The sequence below is a fragment of the Anopheles gambiae genome, chromosome 2 (genome assembly GCF_943734735.2).
Source record: "Anopheles gambiae chromosome 2, idAnoGambNW_F1_1, whole genome shotgun sequence".
NCBI lineage: Eukaryota > Metazoa > Arthropoda > Insecta > Diptera > Culicidae > Anopheles > Anopheles gambiae.
The window spans coordinates 3,637,011-3,657,336 of record NC_064601.1 but is presented as its reverse complement, the minus strand read 5'-3'; the positions used below and the strand labels follow the sequence as shown (position 1 = coordinate 3,657,336).

The 20,326-nt window shown below is 43.4% G+C and overlaps 1 protein-coding gene across 3 annotated transcripts in view; it reads right to left on the bottom strand.

The window, feature by feature from the left end:
- The window catches only part of LOC1281810 (protein piccolo), an 84,333-nt gene that overhangs the window by 10,269 nt on the left and 53,738 nt on the right, over positions 1-20,326 (bottom strand). For all 3 annotated transcript variants that reach the window (XM_061643030.1, XM_061643031.1, XM_061643032.1), the window contains exons 2-3: positions 13,504-14,038; positions 506-665 (exon numbers count right to left, since the gene is read on the bottom strand). In XM_061643030.1, coding sequence (XP_061499014.1) covers positions 506-665; positions 13,504-13,548 — 205 coding nt within the window. In that variant the 5' untranslated portion in view covers positions 13,549-14,038. The remainder of the gene's footprint in view (positions 1-505; positions 666-13,503; positions 14,039-20,326) is intronic.

The window sequence follows — 20,326 nt, the reverse complement described above, 5'->3', positions numbered from 1 at the left end:
ATCGCCGGTGCATAATCTTTTTCCACCTCAACGGCCCTGTTCAGCTGAAGCAACCTTTGAGCAGCACGAAGGTACTCTCGCATATTGTAGCATTAAAAAACTGAAGTAAACCAAACCTTCCACCAACCTGCTCACGACGGTTTGTGGGAGCTAGTGAACGTGCAAACTTGTTCACATAAACGGGTCCTCAGTGTGGACAAGGACGCTCCAACGAGCTAGGCACATTAGCGAATGCATTAAACAGACACGGAGGGAAATATCAAAGGTTGATTCGCACATACGTTGTGTATGCAGGCATTGGACGAACAGAGGGGTCCTCTTGGTTCGTTAAAAAGCTTCCAGCTGCATCGTATGTGACCAGTGCGCGGCAAATTAATGTTTACCAATGCGTTAATGAGGGGTAATTCTAATAATCAGTACACCAGTGCGTCTAGGTTCAATAAAGCCTCATCGATTAAACAAATCACACTCCTGGACGGCTAGCTGTCCTCTTCCCGGATCTTACCAATATCGATGGTTCCTCCCTGTTGTGCATTGACGGCGATCTTGGCGAGTGCCTCGTTAAAGACGTTCGACGCAGTGGACGCTCCATGCAGTGCCTTCAGGTACGCCTTGCCAGCGCTGATCAGCTGTCGTGCTCCGGGATTAAACTTTTCCAGTATGTTCTGAAAACAGACAAGAGCAGAGGAGTTTGTTAGCATTCAGTTATTGTTTTTTTAACGTAAGCAAGAGGAGATAGACAATTTCAAAGAAATTATTTACGCTAAGGAAATGGAAGGAAGGTGGTATGAATCGTAAATAAATATGATTATGTTGCTATTGCGTCGTCAGTTTTGATGCTCATCGACTTGCGAAATCATATGGCACAAGTATTGGTTAGGCAAGCGGCCGAATACCTCGAGCGTGCTGGAAGCTGCTGAAGTTCGCACAAGACATTCAGCTGATCGAACTTCTTCGCGATCGGTTGAAGAGTACGCAACCAGTCAATGATGCTGTAATGAGCTTCAAGCAAAGATTGTGTGCATCTGCCATAAGACACAAACTCCCACCACAGCCGGTAGAAAAGCTACACAAAAATCTATCCGCCGGCAAAAGTGGTGTACTGCTGCGTCGCTGTCAGTTGCAATTACCGCTGACATTAATATCGATACTAATGGGCGGCATATTTGCGCCCTGGGGAGGTCAGATGACTCACTGCACGACGGTTTTGCACCCTGCCGGATCTTCGAAGCTCATCAATGGCGAAGTGTAAGCCGTATGGGGCAATCGCAAGATCAAAATCGTGACTTGAAACACGCGGCTCAGTCGGAAGACCGTTAAGATGTGCGCAGTTAATGTTTTCCTAAGTAGTAGGAACAATATAGCGTTGTGGAGTAGTCTTTTTGATAAGTTTGATAAGTGTACGATTTAGCGTTGCTTCGTGAGTTTGAGGCATGAAGTCATCCTAAAATTAAAACACTCTTCGCGTGATGACAGTTTGTAATGAATCTTTAAAAAGATTCGATACCATAATGGTTATCTCCAAAGTGTAATTTTATACACGCTATTCCCAGCAAGTCTAGCTGAGATCTTATCCATCTTGTGTATGTCACATGCATTCGTTAACTGTATGGAACATGCTCAATCGCTACCATGAGCATGAACAGTTTATGGAAATTGTCATAATGCACGATTTCACGATCAATCAAACGCCACCAACGTCGACGATAAGCATCTCTCCAGGTTTGTGCTTTGCTTCCGGCATTAACGACATTTTGGTTTGCCTGAGTTGGGATGCAAATTAGCAACAACAAACATGATAGAAAAGGGAGAAAGAGAAGTCCAATTTTAGAAATTTTTGATGTGCTGCAGTTTTAGTACAGCTTGAAAGCTTAATTTCATTTTATGTTTTTACATTAAACTAAATTACCATTACGGCTTATAAGATCAAACAGTTATATCGTAAAATTGAATGTATTACATTTTAAATTTCATTTCATTTCCCTAACATTCCTGCAAACCAACGCTGCTCCTCCAAAAGAATCATCCATTCTGATGCACTGTGATCAAACTTTTAATGGGATAACTTTTCTAATGTAATTTTAAACCTGTCGAACCTTTCGCTAGCGCCTGCCAAAGGGAAACAACACTGAGCGTGTGAGAAATATCCGTAGGAAAAACTGCACACAAACTCGAAAGTGCAAACAAAAAATCAGAACACAGAACAACCGGACCGGGCGTCCCTTAGGCCCTATTTCTTCTCATCCACCCATCAAACGGTACAAGGCGGAAAGTGTCGAGAGAGAAATATTTTCCTCTTAGAAAAAAGGCTCATCCAGAGCAAACGCATGACGCCGTCGTCAGGGCCTTTCGGAGAGAGAAAAAAACAACACAACGCCTTGCTTTATGCTACCCTCGGGGTGGAAAAGCGCGCTCCGAACGGCCCAGGCCCGGGAAGTAATCCGATTGTACGCCGCCCTTTTGCGCACATAAACCTCTCCCCAACTTCCCCAACAACCGAGAAGGCACGTGTGGAAGTGTTTGTGTTTACTTATTTTGTTGCCATATTTTTTATCCATTTTGCCAAACATCTTTCTTCCCCCCTGAAAGATGGAATGAAGTGGAAACAAACGAATGGAATTGATGGAAAGGGCAAAACAGTTGGGGAAACAAGGGCCCAAAGGAAAGACAAACTCCTTTTTGTGCTGGGGCTGGTGAGGCTATAACGCTACCGGATGTTCAAACTTAACCCGAACCCGTTGCAGCCAATAGACGAAAATGCGACTGGGGTACGACTCTGGGAGCCCCGCTGGGATGAAGAGGAAACACAGTAATGGGGACGTGGACGAGAGAAACCTTTCAAGAAGCCTCACAAAAATCGTCCACCCCGTCAAATCGTGGCAACGGAAAAGCCATCAATACCGTCGTTAGGGCTGATAATGCTTATTTATCGAAGAGATGATAAGAGGATGATGGGGTTTGGTTTCGGGCTTAGGATGATGCAGAACGTTCCCGCTTCGGTTTGGGTTACATGTTGCGCCTTCGAAGTTGTCTAAATTATTGTAATTAGCGTTGGAGAAAAACTTTTCCGTTACCCTCGGTCCTTGGCCCTTTCTTTTACTTCTCCGGGTTCGAAAGATTAAGATGATGATCATCATTATGATAATAATTCTCATAAAGCCAGGGTCAAGTGGTGGCATCGGCGGTGTAGATAAGAGGCCAGGCGCTTATTATGCTAATAGGGTCGGAAAGGATTGAACAAAAATATTAGGAAAACACGAAGTTTTACAAACAAATCCGCTGAATATGTTTTCCCTGTTCAAAGTGCCTTAAAATCGTGTAAATTCAACATAGTCGTTATTCCGTTTGTGTCAAGTTCACATCCCAAAAAAAATTTGAACAAGCCGTAAAGTCAATGCGTGATTTTTATGCAAATCAGATGCATTACTTTTAACGCTCTCCGCCCTCCCTGAAATGGTCTTGCATGATGTAACACTGTTTCCGGCGCTGTTGTATCCTTGCCGGCGGGTGTAATTTTTTATGCAAACACTATTTAAATTCGATATCTGAAATTGCTTTTGAGCCTTTGCGTATTCCCCGATGCGCATCACACCAACCGTCAAACGACCGAGCGTACCACGTGGTGGACATTGGAAGGAAAACAAATAAAAACTAATAAAAAAAGAGTCTTGTCCTCCATTCACACACCCACACATCCCGCATGCAATTATCATTTCCGCTCAACCATTCTGCCTACATGGGACTAAAGGAAAAGGATATGCATATACCTACCATATCCTTTTTCCCTTTGGCACACGGGAACACGTTCCAATCACTGTCTGCTAGAGCGAGTGTTTTTGTTATTTAAAGGGTTGAAGCGGAGGAAAACACACTGGACCAACGTCACCACTGACGGACGGTTGTTGTGTCCCGTGAGACGCAAGCAGCCGCACTGTATCGGAAAAGAATATCACGAAAAGCTGCTCCACGAAGGGTGTAAGGTGTCCATCACGTGTAAAATAAATCGGAAGCCATTGAAGGGACAGCCGTCTGATGAGAGAGAGAGATAGTGTGTGTGTGAGCGTTGGCGAAAGTTAGGGGCAAAAAAACAGACAGAAATAGTCGCCAGCGAAATCGAGTTGTACTGCAAATTTACCCAAAGGTGGGATTACAAACTGACCAAGCAGTCCCGTTCGGGTGCAGGTGAAGCTTGCGGCAATGAGTAACGTCTAATAGTATTAGGAGACCGCCCGAGTACACCAGGTCGGTGGTTTTGTTTTCTTGAACTATGCAAAGAATATGTTACTTCAACCTTCAATCTACTCGGTTCTGGGAACGGAAGACCCTCTTGACACCGGCACAGTGGATGGTGTAATTGAGAGTTTATAAATAAGTTTGTAACTGCCAAGGGTAGAAATAGAATAATCCTGCGTCACACTTGTGGAATCATTCGAAACTATTGCTAAAAGCGTGTTACGATACGAATGCTTCGAAACTACTTTTCCAATGTGTCGTGCTAATTAAATAACCTATTGCATGAACACGGGCTTTTCATCGCAAAATAGAGAGCTTAGCAGTTCAAGAGGTGAACTTTAAACTTAATTTTGCTACTTGTATGGTTTAAAGAGGATCTTCCCAGTTGTTATGAATTTAACATTAAAAACAAATGAAAAATACAGCATTACACTAAATAAATCCTTAAACATCTCTTTCAAATTGCATTAAATCACCTCTGTTGTACGCCAACGATACTTCATTAATAGCAGCTAAGCCCTGTCCATTTTTCACCCATAATTCCCGCCCAAACAGCAAATCTCCAAAAGTGACTGTAACACGTTGAGCATTAAATCATCTCCCGCTCTACTTGCCCATCCGGACGTGTAATTCTTCCGTCCGAAGCATCCGATACTATGTACTGCCACCGGGTACTACACGGTACGGCACATGTGTTGAGCTAAACCTCGGACATGCATGTCACCGGGAAGTATGTGTGTGTGTGTCGTGTTCTACCAGCAGGTGTCGGATAAAGTTGCAACTTCAACACCCGCTCGGCGACCTCCGACATCCCGATGCAGACACTGACCGGTAACCAGAAGCTAGGCTCGGCGTTTCACGCTGCAAGGTGGTCGAGAAAAATCTTTGGAAAAAACGGCTAGAAATAGGCAGGCAGCTTCCACATGTAAGGATTTTCCGTACGTTCGCCTATTCTGCAGTCTCCCGCCGGTCTTACACGTTCGTGTAAATGCCAAAATGTGAATGACCGGCAACCATTACAGGCGGGAAAGGCGACAGCGCAAGATGAAGAGCGTTTAATCCCCATCCTTCCCCAGCGGGGTGGTCGAACACTCACACACTCACACGAAAAAATGAAAAAGAAAGCAAGGATTACTGCCGTGTCGCTGTGGGACGCCATACCAAAACACAGTGTGTCAGGTGTCGCTCCTATCAAAAAGGGCCGCCAGCACAACCAAAACTCACAAACACACACACACGCATTCGCTTGTACAAACCCACGCAAGAACTATAAATCTCAAGCAAAAGGAAACACATGCCGGTCGACAATGGTTTGAATTTTTGCACCCGGAACTAGACCGGAACGGCGTGATGGAGCAGAAAAGCTCCCATTCCTTTTCACGCCCCAAAGAAACGTACCTCCCCAACGGTGGAGGCTGCTGACCGTTTGTGTGACCGATTCTGGCCAAGTAACGGGAGAGAAAGAGAGGCGTTGGAGTAGCGGATAGGGAGCAAATAAAACCATTCGAATCGGTTCAACCGACCGGCCATAATGCTCTCCTCAATCCGGCAGCGAATTATACTTCCTCCGGCTATGCCACGCAAGGTTTTGGGATTTGCCAGCTGTGGCCCGGATTTTGGGCATCGTCGAGGATTGAAAGCGGATTACCGACCGAGTGACCATGGGTGGCGAACTTTTTTGCTCTCGATTGCCGAAGGATTTGTTACTATTTTTTTGTGTTTTGCTCTCGTGCAATTGAGCTTTATCGTGTAGCATAGACGTAGTACGTTGTTGAGTTTTGTATGTTTAGTTGTCCACGGTGTTTGGAAATGGTTGCATTAATTAGTGGTTTGTTTGAAAATGCATGAAAAAACTGCGCGATTTTACAATACATGATTCGATGCTTTAATTAAAATTCAATACAACCTACAGCAAACATAAAGTCTGTATTCAAGACAACCCTTCTCAATCCATGACTACATTTTTGGCCTTTCTTGAAAGGATATATCTTCAGAAAACATTACACGAAGACTGTCAATTGAAAAACGTTCAAGCAAACGCTCTTCTAGATCAGCCACCACTAGACTTTCACGCAATCCACAAACCAACTGGACCGAGACATTCCCAGTTTACAACTCCTTCCCTTTTCAGTGACTTTTCACACAGAGCACGGCTTCACAGCACACAGCCCTTGCGAAGACGTCTTAGCCGGAAGTTTGCTGCCGCTCCACAAAAGAGCCACAAAAACGGAAAGCACAAACACGCAGCAAGATGAAGTTGGTGAGCTTGTCAATTTTATTGTCAATTTTATCTACATTCTACCACTGACTGTCGCGTGCTGGCTGGAAGTGTAGTAGCAAACGGTTCTAATGCTCAAGAAAACAGGAAACGAATGAAACCAACCAGGAAGCTGAGTCGTACTTCTTGCCAATCGTACCATCTGTGCCCTTCCGGGAGTGTCAAATGTGAGGGCAACTGGCACTTTTCTCCACTCCATGCAGTGCACAGTACAGTAAATAGGATTTTTCCTTCCGGAGCTTCTGTCGTGTCGCTTCTGTATCACACACATATGTTCGGAGTAGGGTACACCATCCTACCACTCCGCGACAGGGTTACGTCCCATTTCGGTCGTGTTGAATTTACTCTTTTTGTCTTGTTGTTTCTTGAGCCTTCAACTCTACCCACGCCAAAAAACATTAGACCGTCTCTAGGATAGTGAAAATTGCAACAATACGGTTCGGAAACAGTGTGTTTGCTGTTACTTCAGTTCAGTGTCAAATCGATTCGCTCCACCGTCAAGCAAACGGAGTAGCGATTGCCAAGCTGTTCTGCTTCCGATTGCGAAGGAACCACTATAATCACATTAGGTCGCCGGCTCGGTCGGAACCAAAAGGAAAACACAAACGGATTCCGTAGAAAAAGAGTTTAGTTGAAAACTGGTTGAAGCATGACAACATTGCGTACACCTGATTTATTTTCCACCGAACAAGATGACATTTTGGGGTCGTGTTTTCGGAAGTATGGAATAACATGCACATCCGATCATATGTACCACGTCACACAGGGAGTGATCATTAGATGCATTTTTGAACAAACTTTCCCTTAAAACATAGCTCCATTCTGTTCCGTTCTGTAAAGAATATGCTAATTTGATGTTGAAAGTTATGCTCTTCCCAAATATGCCTCAAAATTCCACCAGGCAGCAACTCCTGGTCATAAATCACACAGCACAGCGCACGACAAACTTTGTAAAATGGCAGCATCCTGATGTCTGAAGTATGCTAGTTTATCTTTCATCCCCATTCCTCTATCCCGACAGTAAACAGCTCCCTGGAAACACACAAAACCCTCATAATTTGCAGATGTCTAGCTGCCTCCGCACATCAGCGTCTTGAGCGTTCTGACTTGAAGATGCGCCGGAGCAGGCGGCCGGGAAACGTTACTCACATCTCTATCCGGCATGACGACGACGACGTCGACGGATGGAAAACTTTCCAATTCGCGTCTGGCGCCATCGGGTGCGCGTGTATGACGTCGGGGTAGTGTGAAAGGTTGATGGCGAAAACTTCACACCACCCAGAACCAGAACCAGACCTGCGAGCGGACGCACCCGGTCGGAACGTATGGAAGTGACATGTCGGCACACACATACACTCAAGTCAAGCGAGGGCGAATGAAGTGTTTTCACGAGATGAAAACTTGATTGGCGTTGTGTTGGGGGAGCGGGCAGCTCAGACTGTTTGGAAATGTGTGAATCGATACTGCCAGATGCAGTCATCATTTATTTCACGGGCAGGTATGTGAGTGATGTTATGATGAAGGGCCACCGTGAAAAAACGGGAATGTTGATTCGGAGTGTCGGGCGCGTTTATTGGGCTCAATTTAGCTGTGGAGTAAATTGATTGAGTCAATTGACGCTTGTTTGTTTTACCGTTTTGTGGGAGTGTTTTTCTGCGTTTTTCGGTTATTTTTACGTTTCTGAAACATTGTAAGCTATGCATCCAGCGTTCAGCAGTAACAGCATGATCCTGTTTCGATAGGTTGTCCTAAACCTTGAAATTGCTTCAATGAAATCCTTCACTTTCAAACGGCTTAGACGGGCTTGGAAGCTTTACTACCTTGCAAAAAATCAAACTGGGTTGTGCTTGCTCACAATTTCCCTTTTCTTAGTCAGATTTCTAGCAAATCTAGGTCAAGCAGCAAACATTTGGTGAACATAGCAACGTCATAATCCCCACGGGTTGCATAATCTCGCTAACCAACCTCACTCATTTCATTCAAGGACATAAGACTATTTTATCGTGCTTTTTATCTACATTTTGCTCACTGTTGTTTAAGAGGCAATAAAACATTCCTGAAACATAAGAAAATCTCAACTCACTCAAAAAACCGCGTCTTAAATGCAAACCAGCAAAGCAAGTGGGTTGCTGCTTTCGCGAGACAAATCTCCACCATGACGATACAACAGTCTGGGTGGATATTTTGTGTGGCACTTTGCCAGCATTTTGCCAGCGAACGATTTGAAGCAACAAATTGAAGAGATAAGACAATTTGTTCCTCCTCTGTCAAGTGATTCCCTTTCCTCTAACGAGGTTGTAGTGATTGTTTTTGGGCATGCTCCTCTTTAAATCCTTTATTCACCGTGACATAACGCTTGGGTAGCTTCGTTCAGAACAAAAACGATACCACCATGGACGGAAAGTAAAACATGTCCCAATTTTAGTAGCTTCTCGAGTGAAAGTCAAACATCAAATCATCCTAAACGATCGTTTTAAGGGATTCGTGGGATTAAGCGTTCCGTTTTCATTCCATTTGTTATGTTTCAAGTGCAAAGAAAACGAACCAAAACGCCATCCCAAATGGGCACAAATCGAATCATGTCAAGCTCAGTTTACGTCCACCTCACCTTTGGCGGAAGGAAAAATCTCGTAAAACAAATCTAATCTAAGGCCCGGTGGAAGCCAGGAGGGACACACCAAACACACCAAAAAATGTCTTCCACTAGTTGGATATTTTTTTGCCTACAAATTTACGTATCACAGGCCAGCTCTTCAAGAGCTCAGCCAACAACGGATATTCTACCAGGCGTAAGTATGGTTGGGAAGAGAAAGATGATGATAATGGTAATCATGGCTGCGTTGAATTTAATTTTGCTTAATACACTGGAAAACACGACTCAACGAGCAGAAATGGAACGGAAAACGAAAAACCACTCATTTGCATTGTCCATGGACGAAAGAAAAACGAAAGTAAAAAAACGTTTCAAGAGCCAGCGACTAGTTACGCCAAGGAGCAGAACGCTTTTAGCTTGCTGAACATCAATAGCCATTGCAAAAACTACCATAAGGCACCATTATTCGTCGTCTTTACTGTGAAAACAAGTCGAGATAAGAAAATGAGCCGGTCAGATGTTACTTACTAATTACTATTTCAGAGTGCAAATAATGAAAGTTTAATGGTGTAGCTCTAAAAGCTACTCAACTGTTCATTTACACAATTTACACGACACATACAGATTTTTAACTTATTTTTACAAAACTTCAAAATTGATGACCCTTTAGAAGGTCGTATTCGAAACGATAGCAACCGAACAATATAAATTTCAGTGGACCTTTGTGTGCTTCTCATCAGACATGCCGTTTTATCTCTGCTCCGTCGTGGGTCATAGTTTGCGTAAGCTGTGCCGTAAAACGACAATCCTCTTGCAAACATGCAACCGAACTCCCTTCAGTGCGTGCCATCCTGTGTGTACGGTACATGGTGAAGCTGGTGTAAAACATTGTTTCTACCATTTGCGAATGCACTAGCACCGGAACCCCGGTCCTGTCGAAATAGCTGCTGACCAAGCTTTCGTCGGACGCTTCTAGCCGCTGGTCTGGGCGCAGGATGATGGTAACACCGGTTACAACAAATCGGACACAATTCATCAGTCCCAAAAGCACCAGATGCACTGGCAGCGTAGTGCAACGAACTGTGAAAAAACTCCAACTCTAACGTTCTCACCGTTTGCACTCGGAAGCCATTCAAGCGCTGCCCTGCCCGTTCGCAAAACCGTAGGGGAAAATAGGAATGCTTTTTGAAACTGTTTAGATTGTCCCGTAGGGTCCAGGGTGCTAGAACCAGAGCTTGGTAGTTGCCCCTGATTGTACGTCAAACGCCGGGCATGCCTTCACCTACTGCAGGTCTGTTGATAAGACTTCACCCAGCTAGTTCACTGCATTCTGGTCATGCGAGTCATGTTGCTAGTTCGCCTTTACCAACTCCACAAGCGAGACACACACACAACGCAGCTAGAGCGTCATAAATATTTACGCTCTACGCTCACCGGCAAGCCGAGTACACCTACCGAGCCACACCTGTAATCCTGCAGGTCAGGTTCGCCAATGGGGCTGATCTCTACCCTTTTCCTACTCCGTCCGTGCTGCAAAACCGGGACAGAAACGATACAATTGCCCTCGCCACAATCTCTCGGTCGGTCGGTCGGTCGGGATCGAAGCGAAGCGGAGGAAGGTTTTGATCTACTTTAACCCACATTCCGTACGCTCGTCTCACGCCGGATAACGCGAGCCGTTCTGGTTCGTAGGGCGGCGGTTCGTGGAGTGTACGGTAAACTGGTTTAGTTCTATCCTCAACTTGCCGACATATGTGGAACCGTGTGCAGTCAGCAAAATAGACATACGGCGTTGGGTGTTGCGGATCCCGGAGCGTTAAAGACCAAGCCCATAACGTTTGCCCAGGAATGCAGGAAGAATGAAGAATGAACTGTGAAGCGGACGTCACACATCCTGACGTCAGCCGCGTGGCTGTAATTGCTGACAATAGCTCTGTCTCTGAGGGATGTTTAACATTGCCCTTTAAGAGAGTGCAGGATCGTATAATGACATCATTTACAAGATATTTCAATCCATGTTTCGTCTGATTAGTTTCCAAATTAGGAATGTATGAAACTAGTTTTTTTATGATGGTTTATAGTTTTACATTAGCTATATCATTTTGGAGAACGGTGTCCCTCAAGGTGCTATATTATCACCTACGCTTTTTCTAATAAGCATGGAGTCTTTATTACAAACGATACCTACTAATATAGACACATTCATTTATGCTGATGACATTATACTAATTACTTCGGACAAATCTGAAACAAAAAATAGAACCAAACTACAAAAAGCGCTCAATAAACTTCATCATTGGTGCTGCTTGACAGGTCATGATCTATCAACAACAAAAAGTAAAATTCTACATATATGCAATAAATCACACAAACGAACACTTAAACCTATAAAAATTAAATACGATATAATTCCAAACGCAAGAGCAGTCAAAATTTTAGGAGTTATCATTGACTCAAGGTTAAAATTTCGACAACACCTTCTCTACGTTAAAAAAATGATCAAAAGCAGATTAAATATTCTGCATATGTTAGGTTGTGGAAATAAGAGATCGGCAAGACGCACACTTCTCACTATTTTTAACAGTTGGTTTGTTCCAAAATTATTGTACGGCATTGAATTCATTACCATGGGCGATGCCAACTTTGGCTGCAAGCTAGCCCCAATGTACCACTCTGCTCTGAAAAAAATTACAGGTGCTTTTATCACTAGCCCAAACACCGCAGTACTTTGTGAAAGTGGACAATTACCTCTCGACCATGTTGTAGTCCTTAAAATAGTAAACCTAGCTGGCAGACTCATTGAAAAAGGAATCGAAGCAAATTCTTTTGTAGATAGAGCCAACAAGGTGTTAAAACAACTAACAGGTCACAGCATGCCCAACATAGCTAGACTCACAAGCTGTTCGACTAGACCTTGGTACGACAAAATCCCCACAATCGACTGGACATTGCAAAAACTAAGCAATCACGAACAACAAATAGTACAAAACTATCAAATGCTCATCGCCAACAAATATAAAATATATAACAAAATTTATACTGATGGCTCGGTCTACAACAGTTCTGCGGGCTGTGGCATAACATCGCCAAATGCTCGCTGTAGCATTAAGCTTCCGGAGAACACATCAATATTCTCAGCAGAGGCTATTGCTATTATGATAGCAACTGAAGAAGCGACCGTAAATGACAGACCTAACGTTATTTTCACAGATAGCGCTAGTGTTCTGAAGGCATTAGAGAAAGGATCCTTACGAAACCCCTACATACAAACTATCGAATCACTATCAAAAGACAGGTCAATCGAATTCTGTTGGATACCAGGGCATAAAGGAATCGCAGGAAACGAAGTAGCTGACCGTCTTGCGAATGAAGGTAGGATGATCAAAGATCATGTAGATGGAACTATCTCTAGAAGCGATGCATCCTTGTGGTGGAAAGGGGTAATAAATCAGAGCTGGCAAAACATTTGGAACAAATCACCCATTACCAACCTTAAAAAAATAAAACAAACCACGGCACCTTGGAACGATCCACTAGATCACAGTGATCAAAGAGTGGTAACAAGGTTGAGAATTGGACACACCCGACTTACACATACATACAAACTAAAAAAGGAATCACCGTTAATCTGCCCATTTTGTGGGTGTGATACAACGGTGGAACACATTTTAATTAATTGTTTTGGATATTCCGCAGAAAGGCAGAAACACAGACTTGGAGATCATTTGGATATTGTACTTTCCAACAATTACAAGGAAATTGAAAAACTTTTGAATTTTTTAAAGGAAACCAATCTCTACAAACAAGTATAGCAAATATGGATAAAAATATTTATAAAAACATAATTGAAATGAAAAAAGCACTAGAATTAACAAACATTTTCAACTTTCACCAGTACCATAATAACTCTTGTAATTTTTTCTTCTTTTTCTTGAACTTTTAATTTATTCTTTTTTTGTATCTCAAATAGTATTAGCGATTTCTGAATTTTAAATTACGAGAGGCGAATGCTAAAAAGCCTCGTAAAAAAATAAAACAACAACAATTAGCTATATCAATTCTATGGTCGAATATCATCTCAAGCAACGTGCTTTCATGCTTCTTTCTTCGCTAAATTTTTATTCAGAATCTCACAAAATTGTCAGCATTTTTCATCAACTTACCAACTATATACCACGTCAAATACCTGTCTGAAAATGCTGTGTACCTGACTGTAACTTTTTGAAAACTATGTCCCTATTTTCTGTTCTACCCGTCAAAGGTGTTTCGGTTGAAAGTTTTCCACCGCTACCATCGCTGCTCTAGCCCTCTGCTATTCAAAAAGAAAAACTTCATTCCCAATCCCACCCACAGCGGCTTACCCTCGCTGCTTCCGCAAGCGTTCCTTCAAACCACTCACCTTATAGATCCCGTCGACCAGTTTGATGATTTCCTCCGTTTCCATTTTGCCGTCGATGTGGATGTGTTGATGGCGCTCGGTTTGCTAAATGTCGGCCTCCGTACGCGAAGATCGGAGACTTTGATCGTCGTCCTCCGTTACGAACCCTTTCCGGCTCTCGGACGGATCGATTTTGTTGCTAATTCCCGACCCCGACCACGGCGAACACTGGGTGCTGGCTGCACGAAAGCGGACCAATATTTGGATTAATTAACTTTTTCCCACCGGTACCGCCGGCGTGGGGTAAAGCGCCGTTTCCCGTACCACCAGCGCGATTCACTTCGGTTCACTTTCGAGGGACCACTTCCGGTAACGTTCGTTGGCCCGGTGCGGCAAGGGCCTTCGGACCGGTAGCCGGAATGATTTCACTTTCGATGCAGATTTATACTCACTTCTCTTTATTTTCGATTCCTCGCTAGGTTGCACTATTTTCTCACACAACACACGTTCACTTCTTATGCACACGAACCCATTGGATAGGGCCGTTTCGATTTGCCTTTGGAGAAAGAAAGGGTAAACAAAAACGTAATGGATTTTAGATCTACTTTTGCTACGGGATGGGATCGAGCCGTTGAACTTTCTTTGAAAACAATTATGTGGAGCTGTATTTAATAATACTTGCTAAAAGAACGAATAAATCACAATCATCAATAAACCATGTAAACCTAAAAAAAAGCACATTCATTTTCAAAACAATAAAACTAATACAAAATTCGATGGCAATCCACTATGCCTCACTAACACCATCATGTGCTCCCGTACATTTATTACTACACAGAACAGCACTTGACCGAACACAGGAGGAGCCAACGTTCAGCCCAAAAAAGTAGAACGGGCTGACTTTCCCTTCCCCATCACGCATCGGCACAAACCCGGAACTGTCTTTGTGCGTCTGTGTCCGAAAGGAAAGAATTTGCCGTCCGTAACAAATTCTTCCTTATGATGACGCCGGGCGCAAAACGTCCACTGGACAACTGCCCATAAATCATGGCACACGTTCCGGCGTATTTATGATCTCTTACTGTTCGGTTTTTCTACACCAAGTCCCCCGAGAGTGGGGACACGTAACTAATAATTTATCGTTATGAGAGGGCAGCTTTCGGATTTCTGGTGGCCGGGGTAGCTAGAGATGAATTTGTCGATGTTTTTCGGCGGGATTTGTAGTGGGGATTTTGGGCACCACAGGTCTCGGTGAGCCGCTATCCAAAAAGGCAAGATCAACAAGCGACGCCAGGATGCCTGCAATGGAAAATAAAACGGAAAGATATCATTAGAAGATATGTTTGACTTAGGAATGTATCGTTTCATTGCGTAATTGATAATAATTTATCTCAATGTGCTTTTGATGTCGAGATAATCTGGCATTTATTCATTTTCTACTGCTTTTATACGCAAACAAATCTAAAGCAACGATCAATAATTTGTAGTAAAATAAATGTATTCAAACTCTTGCAAAAAATAGCCTCCAGCAGGTCACTTTTACAAGCTCTATCGAACAGGTTTGCTGTCGCATTTGAAAAGCATCGCACATTTCACAAACGTAGAAATGACGTTTTAGTTTTAATTAAATTTATGAACCACCTAACGCCCATCGAACCGAGGGCGATTTTATTGCACGCCATGTTGATTTACTGTTTGTCCATCGATGAGCCTTCATGCGCGATTGAAACCCATTCGAGCAAGCCCCAATCGTGGCTAATATTTCGCCGCCAAACCCTATGCTTCCACTTCGTGCCTCACGTGCCTCCGAATCGAAACACGTTCCCTTTAATACAAACTCCCTCTACCCTCGTCGTTACACCCTGGGTGCAATTTAAAATGCAAATATTTTGCAATTAACCACATCGACCAGCAGTGCGGACTGGACGAATCAATCGAGTGCGAATGCGGTAGAACGATACAAGGCAGAAAGGAAATCCTTTCAACCTGCGATGGAAGAACGTACCCGGGATAGTGAAAACGGTGACACGCGACGAGGGCGAGGGATTATGCTGGCGGTTTCGATATTTTATTGAATCTCAACGCTTATACTCCGTGTGCTGGACACACGAAGCGTTGTGGTTGGGATGGTTTTCATGGTGTTTTTTTTTTCTTCTACGCTCTATCTCTCTCGTCTGCTGGGTTTCAATTTTGCATTTCCACTGCCCATTTGGCGAGAACCTTCGACCTACCCGGACGGGTTGAACTTCAAAGCAATGACCCACAAACGGATTGTAGCATTCAAGTCTGGACGGCATCAGTCGAAGTTCAATAAATCGAATCGCCAGATCACTTTTTAATTTTGAAGCCAGAAAGCTATCGTTAAAATCGCATTTATTGTTTACTCGTTTTCATTGAAGCTAAAATAGTCAGGCAATCAATGTCCCGCAGTGAATAATATCATCTCATTCACTTGAATATCCAATTTACAGTTATATATAGAATATAGTTTTACCTTCAAAAACCTACAACTTCTATATGACAGCTATTTCTATGGCTTCTAGAGAATAGCTGTTAAGGAATCAAGCTTCTATCTAAACCACATCATGGTCTGATTTTATCTAAAGAAGATTTTATCCGTTGCGTCCTTCTGGCAAGCTGTTCAAATAATCCAACCTCTATCTACCTTTCTCTCTGAATAGTGATGCGCACCACTACAGTAGAACAAGTGTTTTTTCCTCCCCAAAGTGGGTGATAACATTTCTCCACTCAACGCCGTTATGATTGAGGTGATGAACAGTGGAGATGATGAACGCCGATGTTCATGATGGGTACCCCGTCCGACGTTGACTAATGGCCACGACTGTATGACTGCGCCCAGCTTTCTTCGCCGTTCGTAATGATGGTGATACAGTTTGAAGGACGAGTGGGTTTTCCGTGGAAAAGTAGCACTCGCTGCAAGAACCATCCCGCTTTCAGTCTAATGAGATATTTTCCCATCAGCGAGTGGGAAGACAGATGAAGCTGTACCGAACTATCCAGTCAGCTGGAAAAATGGAATCACATTCACTGCGCCTGAAAGAGTGACCAACTGAAAAGGATCACTCTGTGTGCCATTATGCCATTAGTTCGCGCTAGCTGGCAGGCAGCAAAAGAATAGAGCCCGCGCTCCTTTGTGCATTTATTGAGATGTAACTAGCACGCGTCCTAGAAATACTTTGTAACGTACTTCATTACAGGCGTTGCGAACAAAAATACCACACTACCATTGAGATGGACATCCAGCAGGGTTATTACCGTGTCGTTTCGAATTTCTCATCCGCTTTGAAACCCTCAAGTTGCAAAACAACTCTACTGTCCCGGCCCGTCCTATTGTTATGAGGCTTATAGCTTGGTGCTGGCGAAATTAATTAACCCCTCACACCGGCGCCAAATTCGGACAAAAGGGGACGATGGGGGTGCGAAGATTTATTCGCTGGTAATACTTTAATTAAATCAATCGAAGCGTTACTTTTAATCCGATTTGAAGTGGCTGGTGTCGTACCGTGTCGATTTTGTTTTCGGGGACGCACAATAATGGAGCATCCACAGCCAGGCAGCGTTGTTTTGGGGCGGTGTTGTCTGAACCCGAGCATGTCTGGGATGTTCTATGGCCGGTGTCACACCAGACGAGAAACGATAGCAATTAACGCACACAATATAGGACGGTCCTGCTGGGTGGAGGACGTTGGTAGACACAGGCTAACGCTTATCAACCATTACGAGTTGGGGGCGTCTGATTTAACACGAATCAGTGGATTTTGCCTTTCGGAAAACACTTTCAATGGCTTCCTGAAGGTGACGCTGGATTATGTTGAGGGAATGGTTGAGCTATCAAATAACTTAAGCAGGATTGTGTCTGGAGCGTTGCAAATGAATGAAAACTGTTGTATAGGAATTTAATACCCAAGGATGCTTGATTTAAACACCGAGTCTGTGGCACAAAAATAAAGGAATTATTGTATATTTTACTAAAATGATGCCAGATTTAACTTTCTGTTAATAATCAGGAGACTATTTTACTGTTAAAAAGTTTTCCAAATGAACGGTCTAGCACACTAAGAAAACCACTTAAAAAGTTCACAAAAACTCCGTCGTCTACCGGCAAACATTTTCGCAATGCAATCGCAATGCAGCGTGAAAACGTACTCATAATCAAGAACTTAAAAGATGAAGACGAAACTTTTACTCTTGTCTGTGTGCCTACTGAAAGGTGTTTGTGAATAGAAGAAGAAGTTGCATGTACTGTAGATATGAATTGCTCCCTAAAATGCCCACACACATCGAAGAAAACTCATCCATTTACTTTTCATACTAACACGAACCAAACTTTACCCTCCTTCGTTATCAACCTTGCCATGTTATGATTCCTTCCCCTCAACAAACCTAGTCCAAGACAGACTGTCTTTTTGCCGGAACCTTAATTTAAAACACAGGAAATGTTTATGGTTGCTCGTTTCTATAAGCGGAGTCAATCTGTGATAAGAAAGACCTGCTGCAACCGTCCAAACAAGAAAAACCGTTCCATCGCAGAGCGCAATTCCTACCAAAAAAGATAAAAACATGGTGGAAAACCAGGGAAAATATTTTACTTTCGGTTTTGATCAACCGTTCCCCGAAAAGCACATTGCCCACAAAAATGGTAGTTTTTCTTGATGCACCCATCCCAGACTGTGGCTGCTGCCCCGAACCAAATTCTACTGCAACTGACGGCGAATGTACCAACGACCACGAGGACGACAACGCCGCCGATGATGATGATGATGATGATGATGCGCCAGCACAAATTGCGTTGATTCGTTTCGATTCATATCGTCTCGCAGTGAGGCGCCACATCGAGCCACGATACGCCGTATTATGCGGCCACATAAAGCAGCATATTGCAGCAGCAGCAGCAGCAGCATCCCTGTCTCCCCGGTCGGACGCCACAGACCGGGACCGTCGCTTGCCTGGTTGATGTGCTTCGAATACAAATGGGCTAAATTTAGTGGCAGAGATTTCTTGTTTTCCGTTCTGCCAGTTAGGACTACACGACAGGGAACGCAGTGGAGCCGGTGTTTCGCCGTATTTTTCGCCATCTCCCGACCAGGAGGGAAATTTTTCGCGTGGCATGCGTATTTCAGAGGGGATTTTTCTTTTTTTTTTACTGATAAACACACACACACACACACACACACAAACATAATGGAACGCAAAGTGGCTTCAATCAGCCCTATTTGTGCCCCCCGTTCCATTTGCATTTTTATCTGCAATGGTACAATCGCGTAAGGCAGCGATTCGCAAACAGGTAAGTGCTGTGTAATAAATGCAATTTCTTGTAACAAGGTGTTTTCTAATTGGATCCATTTGGCAGGGAAGCTGCAAGATTAAGGTAAATACATTTTAGAAATTGCATGGTAGCACTGTGTAAGTAATGTTTGCAAAATACAGAAATGATGAACACACTCACATTAAATTCATGTTCAATACTTTCCCACAAACATAGTCATCAACAATGTTTACGTCTTTATTATTGTCGCTGTTTCGTTACAAGAAACAATTATAAACTGTTGCAAAACAACAAGAAAATGAAGATGTAAACCGACTCCTAAACATTCGTATTTTTAATAGACGATCGTAAAAAACACAACCGCAGTGCTTAGCTCTGCCAAAGAGACAATTTTCCTCCTTGGCCGTTTTGCGGAAGAAAGGTATACCTTTATTTGTCTTTCTCTTGCACTCCGAACCCCCGAGCAGCGTAATCAGATAAAACCGGTGATAAACATTAAAGCGACGGTAAACATTTCCTCTTTTTTTTATTTCATCCCATGCCAAATCGCTACATCCCGGGGACGTTGTTTCTTGCACCGTGAGCATAAACGCTAAACGCAAAACACGCATATTTTGCAAGGGTATCTCCCCAATAGAGGAAACGCTTCTCTTCCCCATTCGCGCACCGGATGTGGTCGCGTAAAAACTGCGCGTCTATTGCCAGATTTTTATTTTTGCGCTCGCTCGGTGAGATCGGTGTCGTGCCATCAGCGAAATGACAAAAGCGTCATAAAATAAAAAGAAACTAGTCAGCCAAAATGGGTTTGTTTTTCGTCAAGTGGCGTGTTCCGCCCTTTTGGGAGTAGCAAATGTTACGTTATTTCCATTTGTGGCTCATCGGTGAATTTTATCGGGCAACACTGCTGGTCAGTTGGAAATCGGTGCTACTTTTATGTTATCTTTTCTTTCATTTTGACTAATTCTATTTCCGGTAGATATGCAAAAAATGTGACAACTTTCACTCCGGGCCCATTCGTCACCGGGGGCCACCTGGTGCGGTGTAATAAATTGGGCTTTTGCTTTGACGGCAACAAAAACCTTTATGGGTAGTTGCACATTAAATTTTGCGCGTTTAAACGCGCAAGACAATCTGCCTGAGAAGTGAACACTAATTTGGCTCATGATAATTTTTATTCCACTCATTGTCTGTAGCACATCATTCGTCTTCGCGCTTTTGGATGCTATCATTGCTTGTATTGTTGTCTTTTTTTTGTATTCACTTGCTTAACCGTTCCCTTTTTTTAGGTTCAACCATTTTCTGCTTCGTTCCGTCTCTCTCTCGGCATGTATTTATTTTTCTTCTACTGTGGCAATGTATGTATGTTTGCGATTACGGGCTTCACGAGAGAGAAAAAAAACCAGAAACAAACTGCTGAATGGAAATCGCGATAAAAACGAAACATATACATCTTCTCACGAAATGCTCTTCCACAAATGGTCGTACTCCTTGCCTTTGCCTTCCAAAACAGGCAATTTAAACCGACCAAGCCCGGTTGTGGTGGTATCATTTCGCACT